The sequence below is a fragment of the Parasteatoda tepidariorum genome, chromosome 1 (genome assembly GCF_043381705.1).
Source record: "Parasteatoda tepidariorum isolate YZ-2023 chromosome 1, CAS_Ptep_4.0, whole genome shotgun sequence".
In the NCBI taxonomy this organism is placed as follows: domain Eukaryota; kingdom Metazoa; phylum Arthropoda; class Arachnida; order Araneae; family Theridiidae; genus Parasteatoda; species Parasteatoda tepidariorum.
The window spans coordinates 105,766,888-105,786,034 of record NC_092204.1 but is presented as its reverse complement, the minus strand read 5'-3'; the positions used below and the strand labels follow the sequence as shown (position 1 = coordinate 105,786,034).

The 19,147-nt window shown below is 29.5% G+C and overlaps 1 protein-coding gene across 2 annotated transcripts in view; it reads left to right on the top strand.

Moving 5' to 3' along the window:
- The window catches only part of LOC107455677 (cell adhesion molecule 2), a 47,975-nt gene extending 30,454 nt beyond the window's left edge, over positions 1-17,521 (top strand). Inside the window, exons 1-7 of one of the 2 annotated variants that reach the window (XM_071184659.1) lie at positions 550-668; positions 5,937-6,099; positions 7,888-8,102; positions 9,794-9,929; positions 11,624-11,757; positions 14,974-15,154; positions 17,284-17,521. In XM_071184659.1, the coding sequence (XP_071040760.1) occupies positions 6,021-6,099; positions 7,888-8,102; positions 9,794-9,929; positions 11,624-11,757; positions 14,974-15,154; positions 17,284-17,360 (822 nt within the window). In that variant the 5' untranslated portion in view covers positions 550-668; positions 5,937-6,020 and the 3' untranslated portion in view covers positions 17,361-17,521. Of the gene's footprint in view, positions 1-549; positions 669-5,936; positions 6,100-7,887; positions 8,103-9,793; positions 9,930-11,623; positions 11,758-14,973; positions 15,155-17,283 lie in introns of those variants that run through there. The other variant, XM_043047822.2, reaches the window with a different exon arrangement.
- The last annotated feature ends 1,626 nt before the right edge of the window (positions 17,522-19,147 follow it).

Here is a 19,147-nt window from a genome sequence, read left to right as displayed (position 1 = left end):
ACATGCAAGTTAGTTATTAAAATGTAGTTTTTACATGCAAGGATTTTATTTCAAAGCTAAATTATATACGTGTTCCATTGTCTACCTGCACGCATACAAAATAAATCATTCCTCACCCTCTTTTTTTTTTACCCCCGTCTTAAAAGTTTCGCTTTAAATATGTTATATTTGCAAATTGATAAGCAAATTGATAAGTTAAATATGTGTTCATAGCAAAATTTAAATGTCTATCATAAAATGGTTAGTGAGTATTTCAGAAATGCTATTTTAAAATACTTATACGGTAAATCACTGCTCTCGAAATACTATTTTCAGGTACAACATGGTAGAAAATGAGGTAACAAGGTAGGCAATAAACATGCATTAAAATATAAGCCTTCATTTGTAACAAAATTTAAATATCCATCCTTAAATGGTTAGAGAGCAACTTCTGAAATACCTTTTTCAATAACTTATATGGTGAATAATAGATAATAAAATTAAACTGTGCGAACTGATATATACATTGAAAAGTCTAGTGAGTATAAAAATATAAATCTGTGTTCATAGCAAAATTTAAAAGTCCGTGAGTAATTTCTGAAATGCTATTTTAAAATTCTTATACGGTGAATCATTACTTACGCAATAGTATTTTCAGGTGTAACAAGGTAGATAATAAAGGTAACAAGGTAGGTAATAAATATATCACTAAATTTACTATTTTCAGATTTAACTTTCGGGGATTTTATCTATGATTTTGTTTCTGAACTGAAATTTTAAGATAAATTTGTAGGTAATAAGGTTCAGTAAAATTGTCATTGTTTATTGTTGAAAATTTTGTTTTGTGGGATAATTTAAAAAACAGCAAGTTGTTGTATTGATCGCGGTCTGTATTTATACACAGTTATTGAATTTTTGTGAGATAGAAAACTGTTCTTACACTTATTACGGGCAAACTTACATGGATATTGTTAAAAATTAGATGTCACTCTAATTTGGAACGAAAAATATCACACTGAACTCGCCAATCACGTGAAATAAAATGCTCCGTGGATCAAACGGAGAGGTGTGCAGGGTCATTTCCTGCCCCCAATAACTGATTAAACGTGTGTATTTTGGGGATAAAAACAAAAAAACATCCGGAAATGTCTTCGAATTATTCGCAGACAAAAATTAAAACTCATAAAAAGGGATGAACTGGAGGCTAGTTTTTCAAAAATCGGAAATTTAAGAATGAATGCATTTAATAAACTCCGTACGCCGTGTCGGGTTCGGAAAATTAATTGAAGTAAAAATTCGAGGCAATAAAATCAAATTCAAATTAAATTAATAGACCTGCTGATCTCGCGACAACGTGTGATGATCAATAGAAAAAAAAAAATTTCTAATTCCACATTTTCTCTCAAAAAAATTTCTATTTTTTTCCTTATTGCACAAAAAATATACATTTTTACGACATCAAAAATACATAATCCTATTGTAGTGATGAACTTATATTCTATTCTTCGATTATATTATTGAACTTAATATTGGACATCATCGTTTTTTACCGGTGCGGATATTTTTTTCTTTTTGCAATAATTAAATTTTTCATGCTTAAACTACTCATTTTAGTTTCAATCATTAAGAAACTGATGAAATTCTTGGACTTAATCACTATTGATTTCGAGAATAGCTTAGGTACACAGTAAATTTTACAATGGCTGTGTCGACCAAACATAATTGTTACAAATCAAATTATGTCCTGGTACCCGGTACCGAATAATAACCACTGCATCCTGGTAACTTACATTGTATTGTATACTTAAATTCATTAGTCGGATCTGGATAGTAAACAAAAAATGAAAATCTGTTCGGTTCCCACTATATATTAAATAACGAAATGAGGAAAACAAAATTAAATGAAATTTTAGATTTTGGCACGATGAAAAACGGAATGATAGAAGAGAGTGGAAATAGGCTGTTTGAAATAGACTATAGCTTTTGAACAGAGCGGTTACTTTTTATTTTGCTTAAAGTATGAATTGCTTATGGTATGTTTGATTATTCTAGTTCCTTATAAGTTCTATTGTCTTTTACATTTAACGTACATTTTGGATGTACGTAGATAATTTTAATGCCGTTACCGTATTTAAGCAGTTTTAAAACTACTTGCTACTATTAAAGGGAAAACTAATGCCAATAAAGTACAAATAAACTACAGAAATAGACAGACTATAGTTTTAGTTCAACCAAATTGTTTTTTCAATGTTTAATCATCAAACGACATTAGAAAAGTAAGGAGAAATTCACGTACAAAGAGATTAAACCAGTCAGGAGAGAGGAACAAATGAAACAAGTTAAAAAAAGAGGAGATAAGAAACAAGTGTGAGATGGTATGACAGGGGGCCAAAAAGTAAAATTAAAATATATTTCCAGACGTTGTGAAAGATTAGGATACTAGAAATATCATTAACTAAGTCATTAGAGTTTTTTTAAACATGAAGTGGTCCTCCGAAGTCAAATCGGGTAGAAGAGCAGTGTTGAATAATTTTCGAAGTAAACTCAAACCTACCATTTAAATACAAATTCTGTAGGGTTACGGAAGATCGTTAAACATCCTGATTTTGGACATCTTACATATTCTTTATATCGAATTTTAAATGTACATTTAGTTTGTCCAATAGAGAGCCGTGCTGGTTTGGGTGATGAGGTGACACGGTTTGATTCACAGCGATGGCTCGTCGATACCGAACTCACCCGACTCACACCAACCGCAGTGTTGACGTAAAATATCTTCATTGGTAGACGGATCATGAATTAGAGTCCCCTTGCCATCAGGCTGACAATGAGAGGCTTTCGTGGTTTTCTTCTCCATGTAAAACAGATGCGAGTTATTTTCAGCAGAAAGACCTCCAAGAAGTCAATCTTTTTAAAAAAAATTACTTGATCCAGGAATTCCCTTGTCTTCCAGATTGGGTTCAAAATTATAAGACTAAGGACTTGAACATTGGTAGTCGTAAACTTAAACGACTTGTTCAACGACGGTTATAAAATAAAATATACTATATACCACACTGATAAGAAATTTTATAAATGTCCTAACTATTAATATCAGCCTTAGTGTCTGTAAGATTTGTGATACTTAGTTTCTCAGCATAGGAAAAAGAGGCTTTAAGCTCAAATAAATCAAAATCTTAGCAATTTGGGTCTGATTTTTGGGTAATAAGGTATAACAATCAAATGGAAGTTTGAATAACATAGATCGTCAGATTGTGTGATTAATTTTTCATTAATAAAATCAATGATATTAGAAAGAAACCCATGGTCAACAGTGATAATCTTAAGTTAAATAAGCTTTTCGTTGAGAAAACAACTGTTAGAACAAATTTTAGAAGAACGGTAAACAAGTGTTTCTAAAATTTGTTCTAACAAACTATCAGCTGTCTTTTGGTTTGGCAATGGAGATGAAAGAATATAAGAAGAGATTGAAACAGCAAAAGGTTTCTGATAAATAGTAGTGGACTGATATCGAACTCTTTATCTAATGGTAATTAGTTTATAGGATGTACACTTCTATACTTTATGCTTTATTCCACATGTTTTTTACTTTAGTGAACGTAGTTCAAAGTAAACTTAATACTTTTGGACATTTGTTACTACTGAAAATTCTTGTTAGTTCAATAATCTACGAATCTGATCTCCTTCATTTTAAATCAAATGCTTGCACTGTTTCAAATATTAAAAGTTTGTCTAGAAAAGTTTCAATAGTATCAACTTTAATTTAAAAATTGGAAGAAAAAAAAAGACCTCTACATTGAAATAAATTGATGACTATCAACTTCACGATATCGCTGACTGATTTTTGCTGAAATTTATTCCAAAACTCTATCATAAAACTCTTTCAATATCTTTTTACGTTTAAGAGAATCATTATAGTTGCAAAAGAAGAACTAGAATTTTAAATTTAAGAAAAGTATAGTCTCTTTCGTTTTGTCTAATGGCCGTTTCGAGCTGCTAAATTGAGATTTCGTTCAAATAATATTTTTTTTTTCTTGAAACGTTTCAGAGTCATTTTCTTCCCTTTTCAGTTCTTATACTTGATCATTACTAAATTTTTATTTTATCATCGATTCTTTCTTTTACGTTTGCATTGGTGATTTGTGTTCAATTCAATCTGTGTAATGTTAGAAATTTTTCCATTAGGATATTTTTAGAACGTAGTTTAAAAGTGTATATTTGAAAGCAATCGTAAATTTAACTGTAATGCTAATTGTAAGCTTCATATGCATTTTGTACTAGGGCGACATCAAGTTATTTTCAGTTAATTTTAATCAAATTTATTTAAGTTCAGATAAATCACACAAAATCGTCCACAACAATTCGAAGAAACACCCGTAGTCTATAGTATCGATCATACTAGAATAGAACTCTATATATCCAGTCTGGTGAGATCAGATTTAATCCAGATAATCGGACGTCCGGATAATTGAAGCAAGAGGCATTTCTTTAGAACCTCTCATTTTGTCAAAACCGTGGGGACAAAGGAGAAGGCGGCAACCCGAGATGCGATGAAAAGACGCAGTTGAATGAGATTTTGGATTGCCAAGAAAAAAAAAACTGGTGACCCATTGTCAGTGAAAGAAAATCATAGAAATTGCTTCAAGAAAAGAAAAAAAAAGGCTTTGGTCCACCCTGAACATTTGTTGCTATTTGGGATGAATGATGATGACGACTAATTAAATAATTGGTAAAATGTTTTAGGGCGAATACAGTACAAAAACATGCTTTTAATAAAGTAAATTGTAACGTGCATCTAAATATGCAGGGTGTTTTACTACATAATAAACAACAATGATAATACTACATGATAAACAACAATGCATATTAAAAACATCATATCTAGTTGAAAAAAATTATAATTTTCCAATAATTACTGAGGGAATTAAGAATTAAGAATATTAGTTAATAAACGAGAGTTAAAAATATAAAAAAGCCATTTTAATTGCTAAGCGGAATTCTAAAACTTTCATTATTTGTTAAGAACTATCTTAAAGATCTTAAAATGTGTAAGTCATGCGCTTGTTGAATAACCCGGATGTTTGCAAGCAGCAGATGAATTATGGAAAATAGATTGATTTTCAATAATCATTCATGATTTTCAACATACATTCTTCACAAATAAATAAAAAAGAACATTCTTTTCAAATTTTCAGTAACAAAACTAAGCTCTATTAAACTTTCAAATCAGAAACAAATTTGCAGAAATCTTATTCTCTTAGAGTATAATTTAACTAGAATTACTTTAAAATAAAAATATTTTTTCTTTTAATTCTTTTGACTCAGAACTTTCATTAAATATGTTTTTTATACTTTTTTCATTATTTTAAATAAATTAGGTAAAATAAGAGAAAAATATTATATTTAGCATTTTAATAATTTATGGTTATGAAATACAGCATATAACACTGGTATCTTTTTCTGAGTAAGAGGTAAAATCTGCAAGCGCAGCTCATGTCCAAACAATAACTTTTTTTTAAAAATTTACACTTAATTGCAATTGTTTAGATCTAAGAGAAGCAGTTATTCGTCAATGAAATGTCTTTTAACAAAATCAATTTTTGATAATATTTTGAATGTGAATGAAAGAAATTCAAACTACTTATTTTGCACTTCGTATTTTAGGACAAACTTAATTTCGAGAACCCAACTGATTTTTTGCGGTAATCATTAGATTGTTTTTTTTTATAGTTCAAAAATAACAAAATGCCTTTTTGCTTGTAATTAGAGAGTCAGAAAAAATGTATCTAAACAGGACACTGATGTCCCATTTGCGCCAGAAGGTTAATAGATATGTTATATAATTTTTAACGTGACAAATTACAATATTATATTCTTTGATTGACTGAATATAACTTTGAGTGATTTATTTAGATTTTTTACAGTGTGTTTAATACTTATTTTGTTTGTGTGTTTAGGAAAGAACTTAATTGGCTGATGTGCGATTGGGTATTTCAGGAATAAGGGTTAGAATTTCGTTACACACATAAACTTGATGAGAAATGCTCAAAGGCCCGGCCTTCAAGGCCTCAATTCTTGAGAACTTTCTTTTCCTTCTCGTTACTGCAATACCTGATATTTGTAAGTAAACTTTTAATCAGAATAATTCCTATTCGTATGATTACTGATTATTATTTATTTCAACTACTGATATTATTTTAATGACTTTTTTGCGAATTAAGCAAATAAGGTCTACTACGAAAACCTAGATTCTGCCTGAAAATATTGATTTGTCTTCAATTCTACATATTAACCCATCTTGAAGATTGAATTGAACGTAGAAAATAGCGCGTAAATGTTAATGAGCATTTTAGTTTTCATGTAGGTTTCAGAAGAACTAAATGTACTTTTCATACACAATGTTTCACTGTTCATCTATAAATTTTATCATAAGTGATTTTATAAAAACTATAATTTAAAAAAATAATGAAAGTTACTTTCTAAACTTGAAAAATAAAACTTAGGTGCTTTCTGAAAAATGTTTTTCATTAATATCAAAAAAATAATAATAATATTTTATGTTATAACCGTAGTTGAACAGCCAACCCAATTTTGGGTTTACGACAACTAATGTTTAACTCCGTAGCCTTGTAATTTTGAACGTAATCCAGAAGATAAGGGAACTCCTGGATCAAGTATCGGGATTTGCCTTCCTGGAGGACTTTTTGATGGAACTAACCCGTATTTGCGTTACATGGAGAGGAAGACCACGATAACCTCCCACGGTTATCGTGGTAGAAGACTCAATAACCTGATCCGTCAACGACTGAGGATATTTTACGTCAGCAATGAGATCTGAACGAGCCGGGGGCGGAATTCGTATCGAAAAGAAATCTCTGGGATTCGAGCGCGGTTCACCTCATAGGAAGGCGAAGGATCTATCCCCTGAGCCACCACGTCTCAAATAAAAATAATTAAACTAGGTAAATATCAGATCACAATGACGATTTTTATCATATAGAAATCTTTAATTTCGAAATGAAGCGTTTCATGATTTGCTGTATTTTTGAATAATGAGTCCCTGTTATTGAATGTATCTAATAATAACTTGATATCGTAAATTCATAATATAATATTTCGTTATATCATTAGTATTTATCTAATTAGACATTGGAAAGTGAGTCAACAGTGATGAATGCATCGAATAAAAATTTGGGGAATGATTTTCTGAAAAGAAACTTCAGTTTAAAAATGAGGTCATGGACTTGTATGTGGATGGTCCTATAATATCATGCTAAGATAAGATAAAATTTCCTTATAATATTAATCTTTATTTAAAATGACAATGAAAAGTGATTCAACAGTGATGGATTTTATATCAAATTTAATACAGATTGAGTCGAACAGATTTTGTTATGATCAGAAAAAGAAAAGTTAGTTTAAAAATTAGGTGATGTGTATAGGTATTGATAGGCCCATGAATAGACGTTGAGTAGGGAGGAAAGTAATGCGGATTACGACTAGTGGTATGACTGGCAGTTGCTACGACTTGTGATTTGTGAAAAATGACGCCTAACTGAAATGAGCAGAGCAGTTTTGGCTCAAGGGATGGAGTGCTCACCTCCCAATGAGCTGACCCAGGTTCATATCCCCGCGATGACTGTTTGAAACGAAATTCGCACCCGGCTAACAACTAGCAGAGTGCTGGCTTCTCGGTGGTAGATGGATCGTGCTATAAGATCTCCCTGCCGTGAGGCTATCAGTAGCAGGTTTTAGTGGGGTTTTTTTTCTCCTAGTTTCATGAAAAAGTCTTCCACAAAAGCATATTTCCTTATTAATCTTTTGAATTGACTTTGCTATTTATATGATTATTATTAAAAAAAGGTTAAATGCATAGAAGTGTGAAAGTTTTATTTTTGTTACTTTTAGGTTCACGATCCCACGTCACACTTAGGATAAGTATGCTTCACATACCCACACCTGTTGTTACTGGAGACAGTGTTCGTCTTCGATGTAGATACGAACTTGGTAACGAGACACTGTATGCCGTTAAGTGGTATAAAAATATGGGGGAATTCTATAGATATGTTCCAGCATCAGATCCTCCTCTGAAAACTTTCAATCAGACAGGCATAGATGTAGATGTAAGTACATTATACCTCTTACGATACGGGAGGGCTAAGCTAACGGTATTAAATTAAAAAATAATGACCAGAAACCCGTAATGATTTTTTTAAAGCAAAAAAAAAAAAANAAAAAAAAAAAAAAAAAAAAAAAAAAAAAAAAAAAAAAAAAAAAAAAAAAAACATTCTTGTTGCTAATTTGTGTGACAGGGACATTTTTCATACCGAAACTTCTGGCCTCAGTTTAAAAAATCCGGAAATTTTTTTAATGTATGTGTTGAAGCCAACTAACCTGATAAGCATTCAGAGTATTTTGCAAATTTTGATTTTCTTAAGAAAAAAAGTACCAGTTTCTTAATGCAGATAAACCAGCATAAGAAAATTCGGAAAAAGTTGAGACTAATAAACAGGGGAGGTAAAATTAAGACTCGATTGAGGGGAACTTCATAATTTAATTGCTTGAAACTTTTACAGCATGCCGGATAATAGAGATATTTATGTTAGATTAGATTTAGAATCAGACTAGAACTAAAATTTACTCAAAATGTAATCAATAATTCATGATTCTAGTCTTATTCAATCCTTATGGTATGATACTGTTTATTTACATTTTATTAGTTCAAGTGTTGTGCAGAACAGACTCTGTTTTTTAGCATTACATTTAAACTATTCATTACTTAGGTTCACATATGAGGACTTTAACTTCTAAATTTCTAAAAACACGCCATAAGAAAATTTATAGTATTACCTTCACTAAAACATTCGTGGATATTGAAGCTTTCTTGGGATTCCGCCATAGATGCAGAACATGCAAGTTATTTAGGCACATAAAGTGATTTTCGAAAAATGACGCTAAATGATGCTCGAAAATGTGACTAATTTAGTCTTTCGGAAAATAATTTTTCTCTTTTAACTTGGTAGTTCTGTGATCTGTATGAAGCTTTTAAATTTATATTTACTTAATATTTAAGAATAATACAGGCAAGTCCACGCATGTGTATCTTGCAAAGTAAGGATAAGTTTATGACAGTGTAGTAGTCAAATAAAATCTCATAGAATTATAAGTGTTCAGTTTAATGTCCATTTAATAAAATTTTAATGTGTCTTTTAATTAATTGTTTTATATTAAGGAACATATATATATTTAAAAACTTTAACTTTGTGCTTTTTGTCATAATTTTTAAATTTTACTTCCAAGAATTAAATATTTTTTAAAGTTAAAGTTAGATTCTTTTAAATAATAATTTAAATTGCATCGTTTGCATAAGTAAAATAGTTTTGAAACTAAGATTCCATTCATAGATAAGCATTGGTATTCTATTTTGTATTGCATCCCATTGTAAAAAAAAATTTCGTATTTTTTTAAAATTTAGTTTTTTTCCTGAATAATTATTAAATATATTCACCTTTGTATTTAAATAGACCATAAAATTACATTATGCATGTTTGTTCCTACTTCAAGTACAACTTAATGTTTCAAATATTTATGTCATTTTATTTAATTGAAACCCGTGGGGGAACTAAGCCCCCTGGCCGTATAATTCGTATTTCGTGTATCATATTATGACTTATGGCAGCAAAATAGAAATTTCAAACTTTAAAATATTTTTTTGCTATATTCCTTTACACTTCAGTAGCGAAGAGGTTAAACGTTAAATTTGTATAGGATTATGCATCTCTGAGTCAATTAAAAGTTGTCTTTCTCTTCTTAGATGTCTAAATCAGATAATAGTACAGTGTATTTAAGAAATCTAAGTATGGATAGTTATGGAGATTATACTTGCCAAGTATCTACAGATAAACCTTATTTTAGATGTGTGCAAGCTACGAAAACTCTGCAAGTTGTTGGTAAGTTGATTTTTTTTAAAAATTGAATTAAATAGTAAATATATGAAACTGTTGTGAGAAAGAAACACGACAAAATGTAAGATTTATTATTAACTGTAGTCTCATTAAGCAAATTGAAAATTCGATGAGTCGTTAATACGACTTCAATGAACAATAAGAAAAACGTAGCTAGAAAACGACTTCAAAAATTTGTACAATCTATGTGCTTACCTTAACTTTAAAAGTAGTATCTCATACAATTTTTAGATTATTTGGAATTTCATTTAACGTACATTTTGTACTCAAAATATTCTATATAAAAGTAACTTATTTTTTTAAAATTTTACACTTTTGTGAACTATTTGACTGAGTTTATTAAAATACTTTATTTTGTTATAATATAGATATATATAATATATCAGGGTCGGGTAATATATATAATATATATAATATATAATATAGATAGAAATATTATATAATATAGTTTTATTATCTAGACAGATATTAATAAAAAATTTTCCCTATCGTGCTCTAATATTTTCCCCAACAGTTATAAAACTATATAATGAGTACTAGTTTCACCTTTTGAAAATAAGTTTTACAATAATCTGAAAATAATTTTTTTGATTATTTAACTTGTTTGAAATATAGCGAAATACGAACAACAAAGTTTAATTAACAGTAGCTAAAATTTTCGACCTTTTTTACTGAGAAAAAATGTATACGGTCAAAACTACTAGAATATGGCAAACTTTCTGGCCCTATGGGAATGCCAAAAAGGTCGGTAATTTTTATCGCAGCCCTTTGGTAATGACTTTTGTTAAAATTAACAATAAAATATGATTTCAATATTATGATGTTTGGGTAGTAAATGAGATAAAATTTATCAGTTCTGTCATGATACTTTTGAGCATGGCATAAAAACCATTTATTCGGTTAAATCCAAATTTCAGTTTCGGAATGTTTTCTAAATATGCGTAATAAGAACTACTATTTTGAAGACTAGCATTCCCGGTAAACTGTTACCACATGGACAGAAAAATTGCTAAATGAATGTTTTAAATACCGTGAATTTTAGTTTAATTAACCAGAATCATGTTTATCAGAAATGCCATTACCATACAATACGGTAATCTTACAAATTTTTTCCCCGTGTATGACTATACTATTTTAGCTATACTTTCTAGAAGGCGGCTACTTGCACAAAATAAAATCGTTAAATTTCAATCTTTATGATTTGTGCTTACACAGTTACTTTCACAGTTTCCAAAATATCATTATAAAATTTATTTCCAATTATCCTGAATTTTAGCTATATTTTCTAGATGGCGGCTACTTGCACAAAATAAAATCGTTAAATTTCAAACTTTATGATTTGTGCTTACACAGTTACTTTCACAGTTTCCAAAATATCATTATAAAATTTATTTCCAATTATTTTTCAGTTCTTTATTTTATGTAATTAGCAATTTAATTATTTCTGTCTTTATAAAATTGATTTATATTTGTAATAATTTGCAGCAGCCACTTCAAATTGCTTTCAGCATTAAATAAACATTCTAAGTTTCCTTCAGTTTTCCCAATTAACTTTAAAATGCCAGCAAGACGGCTCTAATTTAGCTTTCTATTTCCTTTTTTGTTTGTTATCTAAACTCTGTTATTATTTTAAATTAAGCAAAATCGATTTGAATATTTCATTACTGTGTGTTTTTCAGTGCCTCCATCAGATGGGCCTATATTAATGACAGAAAAAGCAGAGTATGAATTGGGTGATAATGTTTCTATATTGTGCAATTCTGGTAAGTCCAAACCAGCCCCAGAGCTCAAATGGTACATCAACGATCAGCTAGTGAGTACAAGTATTTCATTTTACTTGATTTTTAATTTTTATTGCAGTATTAGGGAATGCTAATTGTTTTATTATTATTAGTTTCATATTTTGTAAGTAGAGATTCTGTATTCATGATTTTTGAAGATTTAAAAAAATATATAATTCTTCAAAATATTAAAGAAATAATCCCAAAAAACTGAAGGGGTAAGATAATTTTTGATTAATAAACTTCATTAGCTTTAAAAATATACAGATTGGAAATAACAGTTGACATGCTTCAAGCGCTCAAAAATAGGTGATCATTTTCAGGACTTGCCAGACGTGAATGAGAAGAAATCACTTTTATTCACTATTTATATCACTATTAGAAATCGAAATCACTATTTCAAATACCTTTTATTTCTTCTCCTTCATGTTCCTTGAAAATGGGCGCTTCTTTTTCACCGTTTGAAACATGTCGACTGTTACTTCCAATCTGTATATTTTTGAAGCAGATAAAATTATTTATCAAGTAAGTTTTTAAAAATAGTTACTTCATCCATTTCTTCCCTTTTTAGTTTTAATGCCCAAAGGAAGAAATTGTTAGCACGCATTTATGATAAATGTTAAAAATGCTTGTATCTTTCATGCAAGAAAATTTTAATTTCGTCAGCGATTTTTTTTTTTTACAAACTTACCTAAAATATTTGGTTTTACTTCTTTTACAATGGTAGCAAATTTAAAACCACCTATTAGTTGGGAATTAAATATACTATAATGTGTCCACCACTACAAAAATGCAATTCCAATTTACTAATATATAAGACTTGTTGAACTCGATTCTATGTTTGGGTATATATTCATAGATGAAGGTTGACGTTGTCGAAATGACTCTCCCCACATTGGTGACCTTTGGACGTGATGTGAACATGCCTACTTTGAAAGAAACTCCCACTTTGATATAAACGCGCCTATCTTGACAGTAACTCCCACTTCAATCTGAACACGCCTACTTAAATAGATGGTCCACATTGAACAGTTGACTTGCTACTTGAGACTGCGACATTATCCACCTCCTCGCTCTGTTGCTACTCAGTCTCGAACACACACAATGTATACACTCGACTGCTAAAGGCAACACAGGAGCGACCATGAACTTAATACAGCTCTGATGATCAGCACTCATAAGTACGGTGATCTTAATACAGCTCTCCCGGTTTTTCACAAAACAGCAATGAATCAACTAGTGGTATCCATTCATCGAATTTTATCACAGCTATAATTCTGGTGGGGGAGTACTGTAGTGTGTCTACTCATACAAAATTCGAATTCACTATTATATAAGACAAATTACTCGATTCTATGTTGGGTTACCTTTTCATGGATGAAGGTTGACATTGTTGATATCTACTTTCCCTACATGCACTTTTTTTTCTCCCTTAAATACTCAGAGCGGGGGAAAAATCACGAATAATCGCTTCCGGGTAAAAATGAAACATTGTGAGTTCAGATGATTACTATAATTTCTTGAAGAGCACGTTGCACCGTGGGGTATTTAAACTAACAGGGCATGTTGCACAACTTTGTTGAATCCAAATACTTTATCCTATACTTTTGAAAATTGAGGCGCGTAAATATGTTTTAGAAACAAAATTAAATGAATTCAGTTTAACCTTCAAAAAAGTGTATTCCCTTAAATATTTGACATAATGAGATGCGTAAGTAATTGAAAATAAATCCTATAAAATGTAGTTTTTGTTATGGGTGTGTTTAAAGTTATTTTCTAACTATTTATATAAATAAATAAGGGGATCTTAAATTATTTATATGAATATTTTTGAGGAATAATCTTTCAAAATTTCATAAAGTCAAGATTATTTTTCCAACGATCTATGTCTCTTTAGATTAGAGTCATGAATCTTATAACTCTTGCGGATAATTGTGAAAAAAAAAAGGAAAATCGAAAGGAAAATTGTGCTTACTAGAACTAATTTTTTGTAGCTAGTTTGTAGTCTTCACCTTTTATTTTAATACGAAACTCTTCAATTAATTAAAAATTAGCAGAAGAATTCGACCTAATACGAGAGAAACTAATGTTTTAATTTTTTGATAGTTTAAATTTTAACGGGGAAATTTTTTCATAAGGCTCAGCAAAAAACTGAATTTACAATTTTCTTTTTTTTACGAAATTTTTAAGAGTTGATCAGTGATATCTAAAAAAAAATCTGAAAAAAAAAAATGATGTGATTGTTTTGGAAAATTGCAACCACCACTAGGAAACTATTTTCTAACGTATTTCTCTGAAATTGGTTCCAGAGAACTAAAATTTCTAAAATTTTTAGTTAAAAATTTTGTATATTTAAACTTTTCTTAATATTTAAAGTTTAAAGGAAATAATTTTGCCCTCTTGAAACGATGGAAACTTCTTAAGCAAACATAGTCTTTAAGAATTACAAAAAATAAATTGCTAATTCAAGAATATTTCAATTGGCTTTCAGTTTCATTTAATCAAAAAATGAAATGATTGATCATTCTTTAATATTTAATTATTTTTATTCTTTTTATCTGATAAGCTTAATAATCAAAGTGAGAGCGTAGTGGCTGACAGGATAGAGTGTTTGCCTCACAATGAGTTGATTACGCAATGCGTATCCTGCTACCTGCTGGCACCAACCACAGTTATGATGTGACATATCCTCAGTGGTCAACGGATTGCGGGGTTGAAATCCTGCTGCCGTCGGGTTGACAGTGGAAAGTATCCTCGCCGTTTAACTCTAGTGAGAGTTATTTCCATCTAAGAGTTCTCCAAGAAAGCTAGTCAGTCCCAACGCTTGATACAGGAGTTCCTTGTCTTCAGGGTCAGGTTCAAAACTTCACGATTACGGAGAAGAACATCGATAATCATTAACTCATGATTGGGTAGTCTGCTCAACGCTGGTTTTAAAGTAAAATTATCAAAGTGATCGTCGTAGCTAATGTGAGCTGCATCACAATTTTTTTCAATCTGTACGCTGTCAGTGTAGTCGACTATTAATTCATGTGTACGAAATGAATTCAGTGTAGATTTGTCGATTTATTAAAAATCTATGCAGACAATAATGTCTTCACAATCACGGATTTCATTGAACTTTTTTTATACAATAAAAAGCTTACATAACAATGGCGGGAAGTTGAAAGTATTCTACAAAAAACCCAGAATGATTTCTTTTTTTTAATCAAAAAAATAAAAATCTCAAAACGGTATTTTGTTTCCAGGTTCAGTCTGAGCAGTCCGATCCAGAAACCGTTGTGTATCCCGATCAACTGGAAAGCACAAGTATAGCCCTAAGGTTTCGTCTAAAACCAGATGTTTTGCATAACGGTAAAGTGATACTTAAGTGTGTCGCTACTGTAAACCATATTCACGCTGTCTCAATAAAAGAGATTAGAGCCATAGGTAAGTACATACTTCAAACATATTGTTTGATACTTTTGTAATAGTAAATGTGCCTCAATTTATATTTAAAATTGTAATCTTCACGTATTTATATTTTAAAATTTAAAAAAAAAGAAATATTTTTTCAAGTTACTGGAGGTAGCAAATGTTTTGATCCATTTATACAATTATTAAATCTTGCAAAATTCGGGTGTAGGGATTTCATGTCTGAAATTAGTTTTACTCCTAAATATAATACGTTTCTTGATGATATTTTTGTTGAAATGCATATGTTAAAGACGTTTTCCGTAACAAGGGGTCACTTGAATGTTGCGAGAAACTTCTAGGATAGTTAAGGTATATCTACAGGATTATTATTGCATAAGAAGATATGCCCGGAAAAGTGGCCGTAGGCGTCTAGGGGAATTTCCCCATCCCCTGCCTGGAATCACACTTATAAACGGTTGATAATAGGAAACACACCCCCTAACGGCGATAGGTGGCACTTCCAGGCATGGATTTAATGCAATTTTAATACTGATGACATGCCCTAATTCCTCTTAGAAGTTTGTCGCAATATTTACGCATCCCCCTGTTTCGTATAACGTTTGGAAACTTGCATATTTTGGCAAAAAAATTAACAAGGTATGAATAAAACCAATATTATATTGACATTAATAACAAGGTATCAATGAGCATCATCAAAAATTATAATGAAATATCTTTCCATTTCCATGGGATGGTCGTTGTAAAGCTTTGGTCAAGAAATTTGAATCTTTTTATTATGACCACTAGTTTTAGCTATTTCAGACTGAGATTTTATAAAATTATGCTTTTTAGAGTTGCTGTGAGGTTTATAACATCAAATGAGAAATTAAAATTGTTCTGACGCATGAAAAGGAAGCTTATTCTTTGTAGTACAAAGGTTTTTTAAGTTTGATTTCATTTTGTTTAACAAAACATGGTGTAAAATCAGAAAATAATTGTTTAGTGTAATTGCAGGAAATTTCATTCGGTAAATCAGATTCTTGGGTTTTTCTATATTTTATTTTTAAAATAACCCAAAAGTTTTATCTATAACTTAATGTCAAACACTTTATTTCAAAGTACTACACCAAAAACTGAAAAGATAGTATTCTTGAAAATTAACTTTGTACTATAATGACAATTTTCTTACGAGTCTCCAGATATCGAAGCACAAAATTCGTTTAAAAGATTGAATACTACAACATCTTCCCTTCTTTATATCGTGTTTGTATGCTCAAGTAATTAATTAGAAATTACTATTGAAAATTGATTAATTTTTTCATTTATAACTATTTTATAAAATTAGCTTGCATTTGATAAAATGTTTTTGTATTTTATTCCATACGTAAAAATTTCATTAATGTAAAAGTTTCGTGAGGTTAATAAAATGTTTTTGTAAGGTCAGAAAACTCCAGACCCTCTTCATTGGAAAAAATGATTAAAAAACACTAAAAATGCAAACTTGGATTCATGTCTTATATTTAAAATAAACTTTTACACGGGGAAAAACATTCTGGTAAAATTACCATATTAAATAATAAAATTTCTGGTTAAAAAGAATCTTGTCAATAAAACATATAATAATTTCGTAATATTTGGTAATTTATAGTAATTTAAAAATATCTGGTAATTTTTCCGTTCATATCCGAATAGTTAACCAGATAGAATAAATAGTTTTTATGCTCGATAGTATCATGATAAAATTTCCGAATTTTACAACATTTACCAAAGTTTACCGAATATTGCAAAATCTGATAGTACAAAATTTTATTAAAGGACATTTTGAAACAATTTGGACAATATGACAAAAAGTCATATTTCCAAATATTTCTGAGGAATGATTTTCAAGAGTATTTTAGGTACTAAAATATCAGAACTTCATTGTAGAAAATATGTGGTTACTTTGCATTGCATTGCATTCCGGAAATCTAAAAAATATCCATTTCTAAAAATAATAAGAGATATTTAGAAATAAAAAATTGATATGGTTTTTAACTATGCTTCCTGTAGCTTTTAAAATATAGTTTTAGCATTTTTTTCTTATTATTTTAGAGATGAATGAAGATCTAGTTAAAAATAAAATAAATATTAAATTTTTTCAAGTTCTTCTTTATTTTTTTCAGGTTCAAAACAACTTGAACTTCATAAATGTTTGTTTTATTTAACCATTGTTATAACTTTAATATTATGTGCAACATAAACAAACATTGTTGGGTGATTTTAGACTCTTCCAGCAAAACATAAAATGGATTTCCAATACCCGCCAACATTTAAATAATACTGGAGAAATATTAAAGATGTATATTTAAATTCACTGTAAATACTTGTACATTTAAATAATAAAAGTGAAGTTTTGTTTAAGCCTTGGTGTTTTGAGATTTATTTTGAAATACAACATTAAAAAAAGCTAAATAAAGAAAAATGAAAACGGGGCTATTTGGTCGATCTGAGTAAAGCATTTACAAGTTTTCAGAACAAAAAGTTCAATTTTGAATTGTTAATAAAAAAAGCAATAAGTAATTAGCTTTACTCATTCACATTAATGATTATATATATATCAATGACCAAAATTCACAAAACACATTCATTCACACTCAAATTAGGAAGCAGGTTAAGCATTAGGCATAATATTAATATTTTGATATTTTACAGTAATGACAGAAAAAAAAAATTGCAGTTAATTATCTTTATTTTAACTGTAAAATGTAAAAGTTTAATTCACTTGTCATTAATCTATTTTCTATACTCAAGTATAGAAAACATTCATGAAAATTCCGCGTGATTAGAAGAAGAATGTTGAGAAATTCCATTTAGAATGGAGAAAAATAATTGAAAAATTAGCTTTGAGAAAAAAGACAAAAGAGGTATCAATACAATAATATAGATTTTTCTTAAATCATCACAACTTCTATTTCTGTTCTTGTTTGTCGTAGAAACAAAACTCAAACAGCTTTTGAAAGAGAAAAGTCCATAGTTTTATTTTACTTGAAAACAAGGAAATTATGATATTTTTGTTAACATTGGTTTAAAAAAGGAGTCGGGTACCTTAGGGTGAAATAATGGCCTACCGCAAAGGAGAAATTGAAACTAAAATAAAAAAATGTATAATAAGTATGGCTGTTAGTATGTTGGCATATATATATTCTATGTATTTACTTTAGTAAGCATTTTATTAAGCTGCATTTAGTAACTAAGCTACTTGGTAATTTAGGTAATTTAAGATAAGCAACTTTAGGTGTTAATAAATAGTGGAAAAAATATAATTCCAATCCAAATTATATTCCATTGTAAATATGTAAAGCAATTAACTAATCATAGTATTATAACTGTGTTTGACAAGTAGATTAAAATTAAGGAACTTATTTTATTTTCTCAAAAATATAGAATTAGTTTTAAGGATTGTTATATCCACCATATTCACCGGATTTAGACCTCAATGAATTTTGTTTTTACAAACTTGGAAAAATAGTTCGGATGAATATGATTTTTGTCAAATGAAAATCTCCGATAGAAGAATACATTTCGAGAACTTTTCGAAATTCTACCTTTTAGGAGGATAATGAAAACTAAAAAGCAGTGGATAAATGTGTAGAGCATAAAGAAGATTAGGTTAAAAAGAATATCTACAAAATATAATATTTTTAACCTTTCATTAAGGGCTTATTGTGCGTCCCTCGTATTCAACAAGCAATGTGTCTACTCATCTATGCTAACATTCGTAATGCTCTTTTCAAGACATTAATATTATATGACTGTATTTGTAAAATTAAGTTTGCAACTATGTATTAGCTAATTTATTTAAACTTTACAAATTATGTTGAATTATCTTAATCAAAATAATGCTAGCATGCAAGTAAATCTCGAAACCATCAACCATGCAGAGCGAAAAATTCCCGTTTTTTTACAGACTTTCTTCGTATATTTGGCGGTTTATAGCTATTTTTCACAAAACGGTTTTCGATGTTTTTCATCCTAATCATAAACGGA